Source organism: Carlito syrichta, unplaced genomic scaffold, assembly GCF_000164805.1.
Source record: "Carlito syrichta isolate Samal-C Ts95f unplaced genomic scaffold, Tarsius_syrichta-2.0.1 Scaffold287502, whole genome shotgun sequence".
NCBI classification, from domain to species: domain Eukaryota; kingdom Metazoa; phylum Chordata; class Mammalia; order Primates; family Tarsiidae; genus Carlito; species Carlito syrichta.
In genome coordinates, this window is record NW_007231598.1 from 14,162 (window position 1) to 26,229 (window position 12,068).

At 37.8% G+C, this 12,068-nt stretch overlaps 1 protein-coding gene across 1 annotated transcript in view; it reads right to left on the reverse strand.

Annotated features, from left to right (window-relative positions):
* Positions 1-470: 470 nt before the first annotated feature.
* LOC110595170 (kinesin-like protein KIF6) overlaps positions 471-12,068 on the reverse strand; it is a gene marked incomplete at its 3' end in the record, with an annotated part of 94,874 nt that continues 83,276 nt past the window's right edge. Inside the window, exons 4-5 of the mRNA XM_021709845.1 lie at positions 5,598-5,745; positions 471-580 (exon numbers count right to left, since the gene is read on the reverse strand). Of these exons, the coding sequence (XP_021565520.1) occupies positions 471-580; positions 5,598-5,745 (258 nt within the window). The remainder of the gene's footprint in view (positions 581-5,597; positions 5,746-12,068) is intronic.

The following is a 12,068-nucleotide window of genomic DNA, read 5'->3' on the forward strand; positions in this document are numbered from 1 at the left end:
AATCTGATCAAATGTTGCCAATGATAGCATTAATGACAGTCGAGGAGCATCTGGGGAAATTTTAAAATTTTATTTTCTCTCTTTCAGATTCTCTTACTGCTGCTTGAAATCTAATTTGAATACATTCTTCTTAGAAAAAGGCCACAATTAGAGGGTAAAAGGGTTTCATGAGGCAGAGTCAAAGTAGTACTGTCACATCCCATCAATCTTCCAAGCACCCACTCTTGCACTCTCTTGTGCCCACTCCAAAAGAAATTTTCACAAGAAATAAATTTTAGGCAATTTTAGTTCCCATCACTACTATCCATTTGTCATAACTAAAAAAAAATCCATCATATTACAGAAAGATTCTGTTATCCAGTGCTTGCTAATTATGATTGAGACCAGAAACATACAAAGTTTCAAAGAAAACAATTGAAGGGAACATCTGAAAGTAATTTTCCTCCATTCTTTGTTGTTCTGCTACTCACGGCAAATCTTCCAAACTGGAGGCTTCATGTCTTGGATCCAATAGATCATAACCACATTCGTTGTAGATTTCCAAATAGGAAATGTGCGTTGTATAGATTTTGCTGCTGTCCTGATTGGAAAGGGGAAAGGCATTATTTAATCAGCTTAGAGGAAAATGAACACATTTATCGCTGTAGTTTCCTCACCGCTTCTCTCCTTTTCTCTCTCACTTTATATGGTTTACATTTTCAGTTCGTGACACTTTCAAGTTGCCAGTTACCATATGTATGAAGTTGTTTTTTTTTTTAACGGCCAACACCCATGATTACAAGCAACTTCAGTCTGTTATTTTTTATTGGTTCCACGTTATACATAAAAAGTCAATATACACTTACAATGAGCCAACTTGGTTGCAAAACTGTGTAACATGCCATTTTTTACTTTCCAGAACAAAAAACAAAAAAGCTTCCTGAGAAAAAAATAAACTTACATTTGGAAAAAAGTTTATTTATTTATTTATTTTTATTAATTTATTTGGACAAAAGTCTACTAATAAAAGAACACAGATCATTACTTTGGTTTAAAAGTTGCAGTAGCAAAATAGTTTCTGTCTTTAATCATAATTTTTTTTACGTTTCTAATATTCAATTTTTGTTTTTCTTTTCTAACATTCAAAATTTTCTGGTAACATAAATAGATAATGACAATGAAAGTGAGTTCCAGAGTACAGAAAATAATTTAGATCAGTTAGGTAAGAGTGGACGTTGACGGTTCACTACAAGTACCTCTCTTGTGAGGTTAATATTCCTGGAAAATCAGGGATATGTAGCTATTGGTTAGAGAGAGATGCTTTCTCTGGGTCACTGCTGAAATGTAACAACAGAGGCATAATGTAATGAGTCTAAAAGTCAAGATGACTGGTCCTAGTCTCAGTTCTTCCAATAGACAAAAAAGAACATATTTCAGCTAAGGTAGAATAAAGAAGGGAATTTTTTCAGTTCTTAAGAAAGTGCAGTTTTCAATACAAAATATCAAATAATCGCACCTTCTTATTCCTCGCAAAATACAAATGCTTCCATTTCTCCCAATATGATCATGCTTCTTATAAAAGGAGAAAATATTTGTGTCTTGTGGCAAGAAGGTTGGCAGGTTGTCAGAATGGATACTAACTGAGACACTTTGTATAGAATGACTCGCCTGATTGATTTTCACCTATATCTAAGACAATCTGTTTAACAGGTATTGTTCAAAGGGAAAGACAGCCAAGTCTTAGAGACAGGGGAGAGAACGGTGACCTGCAGAACAGAAAATGAACTCCTACTCAAACTAGGAGGGAGCATCTACCATATCAGGTCTCAGTTTTCAAACCCATTGAAGAGAGAAAGCTGGCTAATGAATCCTTGTGCATGCTTCAGTTTAAAATGAATGATTCTTGAGTCCTAAAATGGCTCAAACTATCCACTAAAGATACAACCATCTCATAAAAGCAAAATAACACATGAAGGATGAAGGCAACTCTCAGCCAGCATATGACTATAATAAAAACGCTCAAGCTACAGTTGAATTTACGTGTTCTGTGAAGGTGACAACATCGACTGAATTACTATGCAAATTTCTCTTAAATGCTGGAAATTCTGCTGATGTGGGTGACTCTAATGCTTATCCTGACAAATGGTCTCCTGATTATATAGGTATCCTAGTTTAGTCAAGGCACCATTTTGACATAATTCTTGGGTTATAACTTGATTTACTACACAAATTAGAGACTACAAACACTAGTAGACAGACTCTGCATGGCCACTGATCTAATCCAGTGTTTCTAAAATCTTCTGTAAGTTACTCCCAGAAAAAAAAGTGTTCCATGGTCAACATATACACTCTGGCCCTCTCTGGAAGATTCTCACAGCATGTTAAATGCCCCAGGGGATACTTTGGCAACATTCTGAGATCCTGTTTAAACTAACATATTTCTAAAATGTATCTGAACATATCTGAAATATCCCAGAGATCATGGTTTGAGATTTTGGCATACACAGCTGAGTTCTTAGTATTAGATAGAATTGAATTTGAATACTGAATCTGACACTTATATTAGAGTGATCCTACACTCTTATCCTGTTGTTTCACCATGAAAATGGGAATGATAATCCTGATCTTGCATAACCATTGTGACAGAAAAATAAGGTTCTGTATTTTTAATCTTATTGAAAATGTGTGGTCCATAATGAACACCAATGAATCATCATTGCTCCTGTTCCTATTATTATTGCCATTGTTATTGTTTTTATTATCATTTCTAGAAGCAATGGAGAAGTCAGTATGTGGGTTTAAAACGAAAGGAAAAGAAAAGCAAAAAGAACAGCCAACTTGTATGTTTGTCTGCAGTGGAGAAAATCTCTTCTTCCAGAAATTAGGATAAATCATAAAAAATCAGGAAAATCAGGATAGGGCCTCTGCCCTGAGATGATAGGGACAATGCCTTTGGCTCCTCTAGCTTCTGCATTTTCTGGACTTTTATTGAAATAAACACTTGAAATTCACTGAGCTATGTGGCAAGCTACCTTTCCTTATTACTCCTTTTTAGTGTTTAGGATTGCCAGACTGTAATGCAACACACATGTTTTCTGCAGACAGTCTTTTCTCTTGCCCCAAAACAAGTTTGAAGCTCACTATACTCAGAAATAATGAGCAGTGATTTCTAAAATAAAAGGAATCAATTTTCTTCTCTTAAAATCAGTGAAAATGTGCTCCTATCATACTCACAGGCATTTCAGGACCCAGTACACACTGGGCATTTACTTTATCTTGAAATAAAGACTGCATAAACCAAATGTTTCCTTTAAGAATTCTAGAGAGCTCCATGTGGCCCTCTAAAGTAATCAGCTGGGGACCTCTGAGTACCAGTTTGCATTTTTCAGCTATACAATATGAACAAACTTCATGATGCACTTCAAGTTGCCTGACTTATTTCATGGCAGCTCAATTTGATGATAATGAATATGTTGTGCCCTGTCATGGAAATACATCCATTTACAAAGAGTTGCCCTGGCTATAAATTGGTTTGATGGGCTCTCTACAAGTCCAGGAAGTTATTTAGGATCATTTAGAATGAAATGGAGTTTAGAGTAATGTCAATGACAAACAGAGCTACAATAAACTTAACAAATGGTAAGTACTTGGGAGACGTTTAGACTTTTAGAACTGTACTTTAGCAACCATAGATTAAATTTTTAAAAGGACAAAAATATTTGCCATTAGGAGAGGATTGGTTAATTCTGTTTAACTTAATCAGGGAATTGGTTTCATTTGTTCTGAGAATTTTGAAGGGTGCTCTGAAATTGGTTGGGGTCACTTGGCCACATGTATATCTATCTATGTGTAGATATTTATGACTGTCGTTACAGCTATCATGTACTGAGAATATACTGTGTTCTAGGATCTGGACAATATTTTTAAATACTGTATGTTCAGCCCCTCGCAGCAACCCCATTAGCCTGAGACATTAAGTAACTATCCCAAGGCCACATGCTGTCAGTTGCATACTGTCTCAGAACCAGGTTGGTCGGCACCAACTCCAGTGATCTTTGCAGGACAAAAGGTTTCCACATTAGGCCACAGCAATACAACTATTAGCAATTATATTCCCAGTTTGTGAAATGTGGAAACAGAACAAAATAGGCAACGTCAGAAATAAATGAGTAAATGAAAAAAGGGCTTTGGATCCAACAAACATGCTCTACGCAACCCTTTCTCCACCAAATTTTCTGGTGTGCAAAGTTGGCATGTTTGAGCTAGAGAGAGATGAGCTGAAATAATGGATAATTGCTACTTTATGGATGGCAATTAGAATTATGCAGATCTCAGCAATTTCTTCTCATCTTTGCAACTCAAAATGCAAACAGCATCCAGTTGAGCATTTTGGAGTGACTGTTACATTGACCTAGTTAGGGCATTTGTTATACGGAATTAATACAACCAAGGAATTGGTGGAACTAGTGAGGACACTGGAGACTGTCTAGATATAATTCAGTGCCTACTTTCATGAAGAGAACACTGAAACCCAGAGAAGTTAAGTGGCTCATTATAGCAAATTTGTTTAAACATAACCAACAAAATAAAGCCAAGGTGAGGTACAGAAGCAATATATGTAATGGTATAAATCACAGAGTTTGGCAACAAACCTTGAGTGGAATGCCAGATCACCTACTTATAAAAATGTGAACCCAAGGCCAGGTGCAGTGGCTCATGCCTGTAATCCCAACACTTTGGGAGGCCCAGGAGTCCTAGACCAGTCTGGGCAACACGGCGAAACCTCACTTCTACAAAAAAAAAAATAAAAAAATGTAGCTGGGCATGGTGGTACATGTCTGCAGCCTCAGCTATTGAGAAGGAAGGATCAAAGGATCTCCTGAGCTCAGGAGGTTGAGGCTGCTGTGAACTGTGGTCATTGTGATCATGCCATTGCACTCTAGCCTGGGCAACAGAGTGAGATCCTGATTAAAAAAAAAAAAAGTGGACCCAGAAGAAAATATTTAACCTAAGGCTCAGTTTTCCCAATTATAAAATGGGAATAAGGCTACCTACCTTGTTAGTCACATTACATGTTGTATCAGATATTGATAAAGCTACTTAGAGGCACTGAGAGGCATTCAATAAATAATATATTTACTAAAGATAGAGAACTCTTCTTTATAATAATATTAATTGCAATGGGAGTTGTACTCTGGTAAATTCTTCTGGGCTTCTATCAAAAGTGTGAAGTGAAATGATAACCTATCCTATTCAGTGCTTTAGTAGCTAAAAGAAAGGTCTGATTTTGACAAAAAGGTATTCCTCAGTTTCTTAATGTGGAATGTAAGCTATTAGTTGGTAAAAAGTGTTATCTGCTCTTTTAACTTCCATGAGTGAATGAGAAGGATCTCTCCTTGAGCCTTTGCTGAAATAGCAACACTTTAGTGAGAAGTACTCTCTTAACTTCCACTTCTCCAGCAAAATTCCAACCTTTCCTTAAATGTAAATGCCAGAGTTATTACACAATAATACTTCCTCATTTACAAATAATAAAGTGTCATAATACATTTTCTGCTTACAGTGAATTTTTGAAGACGATATCGAATACAAAATGATATGAACAAGAAGTTTCATACCTTTTGTAACTGCTCAAAAATGTATGACAGAGTCCTTGGGATAATGCCTCTGTCGCTGTAACGTTCTGCCCCACCTGTGATAGTGAATGTCTTGCCACTGCCTGTTTGCCCATATGCAAAGATGGTACCATTGTAACCTGCCAGGACACTGCAATAAAGAAATGACACAGTTTTAATATCAAAATGGCTAATTGCACATATCAGATGGCTTGTATTCTTATAACAGCCTTAGTAAACACAATCAGAATGATATTTAAGAAATTCATGGAAATATCTATGGAAATATTTATATATATATGAATATCTATGTAGACTTTACATATTTATCCAGGAACATCAGCACACTGGCCTTTTTCTCTAAGAAAGGGCATGCACCTCAAATGAAGTTCAGTCATCTTAAATATTTTCTTTATCTTTAGTATACTAGACTTGATTCAAAGAATATATTGAAAAAAAAAGTTCTGGGGAAATGACACCTGTAATTTGGCAAACTGTCAACCTGACATCTGGTACCTCATGTGGCGAATACTCACAACAGTAGTCACTTCCTAGAACCTTGGGTAAACACTCTGTTTGCCACTATGTACCTTGTAATGTAATTCCCTACTTAGTACTCAGCACCCACTGGAAATCCTCCAGGAATTTCCCTTTTCTCTTTTCCCAGAATTACTTTCTGGTAGAAGACACTGATCCATATGTGTTCTTCAGCCCTGCAGAGCAGCCCCTGATCTGATGGTGGTCTTAAAGAACCCTGGATCTTCTCAGCCTTTGTAGACCACCACCTGTAAGACACGCTTTTAATAATGTGCATGACATGATGCAGACTTTCAAAAGTGGGTCTTTTATCTGTGCTACACGGAACAGTAACTTTTGCAGCTTTACTTTCTTTTTTTGTTTTAAGTGACTCCTTGATCTCTGAGATGTTTTCATCAAATCGTCTATGATGATGTCAGCTAATGGTACCCACATTGTGAGGGGATTTTTTGATAGATGTTTCTTCTGAGATCACCCCTCACTGTTCACATCAAGATTTCTGCTCTACTTTTGCTGAGATCCTATCTATAGTTCTATGCTTTGTATGCTTTTAAGCCTGCATGTTAAGTGACATCATTATGACACCCCCTTAAAACACACAGGTTTTATTCACAGAGTTTATTCTGAAGAGATCAGTTAAGTCCTCAACACTTCATGCAACTATTAAACTAGCATCTTCAGCAATAAGTCAATGCATCTTTTGCTGTGTAGGTAGAAGGTGGTACTGGTGCTTATACACTTAAAGGACTTAGGAAAGGGAGGAAACAAAAAAGTATTACTACCGTGTGAGTCAACGTTCTGCTTTTGAGAAACTTAATAATTTTTCAAGTGTCTTCATATGGAGACAACATACTATTGAAATTCTTGTCTTTTCAGGTGTTGGAACTACCACAATGAAAGTGGGTGGATGATTACAGCATACTATTCCATGAAATAGCAATGTCCCATTAGCAGTATCTTTTGGATGTATGATATTTCTTAGCCTCATATTTTAGGTAAATGAAGCCTATAACTTTAAATATCAAACTTTAAACATTTAATTGATTTTTCTTTTCTTTTCTTTTCTTTTTTTTTTGAGTTGGAGTCTCATTCTGTCACCCAGACTGGAATGCAGTGGCCACTCCTGGCCACCACAGCCTCAACTTGCTGGGCTCCAGCGATCCTTCTGCCTCAGCCTTCCAAGTAGCTGGAACTACAGGCGCGCACTACCATGCCCAGCTAATTTTTTGATTTATTGTAGAGATGAGGTCTTGCCAAGTTGCCCAGGTGGGTCTCAAACCCACAGGCTCAGGCAATCCACTCCCCTCAGCCTTCCAAAGTGTGGGATTACAGGCTGAGCCACTGAGCCCAGCTTAATTGATTTTTCATAGAAAACTGTCTAAAATACATTTGGCATTATCTGTCTTGAAAAACAAAGAATACAGAGCATAAATAAACATTTTAATTTTGATATAAATATAGTCAATGAAAAGTGAGCACTATAGTACACTGCTTTGGCATCTGCTGATTGTTGTGTCTACTTTTTTATACTTATAGCTTCTTTCTCATTACCAGTTGTTCTAGTATATCTGCCTGTAATATGTACTCCCTCTATCCTTTCCTTCTATAGGATGGAAAACCAGATGGTATAGCCTCATAGAACACTGTGTAAAATAAAAAGGATGTAGGATCTACTTATGTATACTCCCATGGCTATTTACTTATTTCCCTGTTACAATTAAAAATTAAATAAAGAAATGTAAACAGGCAAATTTGCTTCAAGGTCCTTCTGAAGAGCCCCCATTCCAACTCAATCTTCACTCTTCATTGGACACTAGGCCTTTTCATTTGCTTCTAGTCTCATTTGTCCTAAAAGAAGAAACTAAAAAGTAGTGGTGCAAAGTCTTTGAAAATCCTTTCCTTTCTTTCACAAAAACAATGACTTCAGTGGCAAAAAAATTGTCAAAATCAAGTTTTTCAGAACTGGAAATTATCCAAAGGCTCACAACAATCCAATGAGTGTTTATCCAAGACAAACAGCTGACACTTAGTAGGAATAGTGTGCATTGTGGTGTTTTCACTCGATTGTTTCCAGCTCCATGGTAGCCTTGAAACACAGGAGCTGTGAAATCCAGCAGCCTAGCAACTGCTGAAGTGGGCAGTACAGGTTTGGAGCTCCTTGGAAGGCCCCATCCACAAAGAACTATCCTTCCCTAACCTATTGGGTAACTCCCTGGAAAAGCTCTACTCACAGAACTTGTCTTTGACCTGATTCAGAACTCACTCAGTGTGAATGGCCCTGTCCCCAGACTGTTAGTTGAAAATAATCAGTGGCAAGTGTTTAACATCACAGCTGCCCAAGGTTACAATACCAGTAAGGTAGCAAGGGGGTGAACAAAAACTCAAAATAAAAACTTGTGGAATAAGATGTTCATAAGGGGCTTTGAAAAGCTCTGTCTTATTCCTGGGACCCTAGAAGGTCACACACATATGCAACGCTTTGGGTATGCCCAGAAAAGGCTTTAGCATGGCATTATATCTCACCTCTGGTTGACCTTGAGACTCTGTACAAACAGACAATGAGAAGTAAGGCAGAGTTATAAACTTCCAGAACATTGAATGTATGTCTCGACACATGTAGAGCCCCTTGTATGTGGGCCGGAAAACTGATGGGTTCAAGACATTTAAGAAAATCTCTATCCAATCATTACTGGACCACTAAGCTAATTGAGCATGGATTTCAGAAGCTGAACATGACAAAGATACAGACTTTAGAGAAGAAGTTCAGAAAAGTCACTAAATGAATAAGGAACAGTAGCAACAATAATAAACAACAACAAGCCCTGGGGTAGGTGGGAATCTGATATCCAAGGCTGCCATGTTATAGTGCTTAAAACACAGTTTTCAACAAAAAATATGAAACATACAAAGGAATAAGAATGTATTGCCCAAATACAGGAAATAAAATATTTAATAAAAACAGTCCTGGGGCAACCCCCTCAGTCCCCTGCCACTGTGGGAGCTTCTCTGTCCTCTCAATAAATCCTGCTTTCTCACTTTCTGGCCGTCCATGTCCCTCATTCTTCCTGGGCATGAGACAAGAACGTCGATTCTGAAGGGCTGCAACCTAAAGAACTGCAGGAGATCATTGGAGCCAAAGAGCTGTGCACCCCAGAGGCTGACTTGCCAGCCAACGGAGCCCGCTGAACCAGGAGAGCTGCTGGAACAAGGCGAAATTCTGAAGCTGAGACACCCCGGGAGCTAGGTTTGCCAACCCACTGAACCAGCAACACTCTCTGGGCCTGGCTTGCCAGTCCACTAGAGTCAATACTCTGGGGGCTAGGCTTGCCAGTTCACCGAATTGCAACACTCAGGGCTTGGCTTGCCAGCCCCTTAGAGTTGACACTTCTGGGGCTAGGCTTACCAGCTTCTTGACGACCCTCTCTGGGACTTGGTTGGCCGACCCATTGCGATGACACTCTCGAAGCCCAGGCTGACCTGAAAAATCCGCATCAGATTTGGCACCTGAACGTGGGGCTCAATGGAAGGAGAACATCAAACTCCAAATAGTGATGTAGATGGAAGATCGAATGGAAGTTTCTTTCTACCGAGGACCTTCAGATCTCCCTCCAGAGCAACCCTAGCTGCCGTCCCCATATGACGCCCACGATCAGCAGGAAGTAACCAAATCGGTCATTGTTCTTATTCCCTAATGGCAGTTAGGGTTACTACTCCAGAGGGGAGAATGAGACAGGAAATAGCTAGAGAAAGGCTAAGTAGACAGGTAAGTCCTCTGGTAACAATGTAGTGAACTCCTGGCAGCTCTCTTAGGCTCAATCTTGGTAAACAAGCTCCCTGCAAGCCTCTCAAGCTACAGCTAAAGTCCTCACTGCTGGGTTCAAAAAGCAACCCATCAGCACACCATTAGGCCCCTACCTCCTGCCAATTGGTCCTTAATACTGACCAATCAAAACAGCAACAGCTCACAGCGAGTGGGAGCCAATCAGCTTGGACTTAGGGCTATATATGCACCAGGTTTTGGCCTCAGATGGGCAACGCCTTCAGGTCCCCTGCCGCTGTGGGAGCTTTTGTGTCCTCTCAATAAATTCTGCTTTCTCATTAAAAAAAAAAAAATGTCCTTGAGGAAGTGCAGATTTTGTTTTGCTACAAAGATTTTATAATAGCTATTATAAATATATTCAAAAAACCAAAGTAAAGCACTTTTAAAGAATTAGGCTGGGCATGGTGACTTATGCCTGTAATCCCAGCAGTTTGGTAGATCAAAGTGGGAAGACTGCTTGAGGCCAGTAGTTTGACACCAGTCTGGGCAGAATAAAGAGACACTGTCTCTACAAAAATACAAATAAAATAAAATAAATAGCTGGACATGGTTACAAGTGCCTGTAGTCCTAGCTACTTGGGAGGCCAAAGGGGGAGGATCGCATGAGTTCAGGAGTTAGAGGCTACAATGAACTATGATCACACCATTACACTTAAGCCTGGGTGAAAGAGTGAGACTCTGTCTCAAAAAAATAAAGTAAAGGAACACATGAGAATGATGTCTCACAAAATTGAGTATATCAATACAAATACAGAATTTCAAATGAGCTAAGTAGAAATTCTGGAGTTGAAAAGTAAAGTAACCAAAATAAAAAATGTACTACAACAACAAATTTGAGTTGAGAATCAGTGAACTTGAAGATAGGAAAATTGAGATAATCCTGTCTGAGGAGTAAGAAGAAAAATGCACAGAGACCCCAGAGACCAATATATGCATAGTGGGGTCCAAGAATGAGAGAGGAGATAATATGGAAAGAAATTATAACCAAAACTTCCTAAATTTGATGAAAAACATTAATCCGTGTATCCAAGAAGCTTAATAAATTCCAGTGAGGACAAATGGACAAATTACAAGTTATCCAAACCTATAAACATCACAATCCAACTGTGTAAAGATAAAAATAATCCTGAATGTAGCTAGAAGAGTGACTGATCAAATACAAGGAAACCTCAATAAGATTAACAGTGGATTGCTTCTCAGAAATTGTGGAATTCAGAAGGCAATGAGATAATATATTTAAAATCCTGAAAGAAACAAATGGATTTGGGTATTTATCTTTGTAGAAATTGACAAACTTCTCCTAAAATTTATATTTTAACTTTTTTTCTGATTGTTCTGTGTAGAAATATATTTGATTTCGTATATTAATCGTACTTATACCTTACATCTTTTCTGAACTTGCTTATTTCTTCTAATAGTTTTATAGGATTCCTTAGGATTTTCTATATATGAGATCATGTCATCACAAATAGAGATAGTTTTACTTCTTCCTTTTCAATCTGTATGTCTTTTATGTCATTTTCGTGTCTAAATTTACTGGCTAGTTTACTAGTGTCAAGTTCAGTTTTCGTTTATCTGCAAATGCTTTAATTTCTCCTTCATTTCTGAAGAATAATTTTGCCAGATATAGAATTCCCTAATTGCTTATGACATGATCTTATATATAGAAAGTCCTAAGGAATCCACTATAAAACTATTAGAGATGATAAACAAGTTCAGCAGAGCTGTAGGATACAAGACTTTATATTGTTCAGAAGGCAATAGTTCCCAAACTGGTCTACATCTGTACAATTTCCATTAAAATTTAAGCTGACCTCTTTTCAGAAATTTATAAATTCTTCTAAAATTTATATGGAAGCTCAAGGGATACAGAATAGCCAAACCAATCTTGAAAAGGGTGAACAAAGGTGACACGTACTTCCCTATTTCAAAACCTAATACAAAGCTTGAGTAATTAAGATGGTGGGATACTGGCATAAGGATTGCTATATGGATTAACAAAATAAAATTGAGAATCTAGAAGTAGATCTTTATATTTATAATCAGTTGATTTTCAACATGGCTGTCAAGACCATTAAATGGAGGAAAGAATAGTGTCTTTAACAAATTATGCTTAG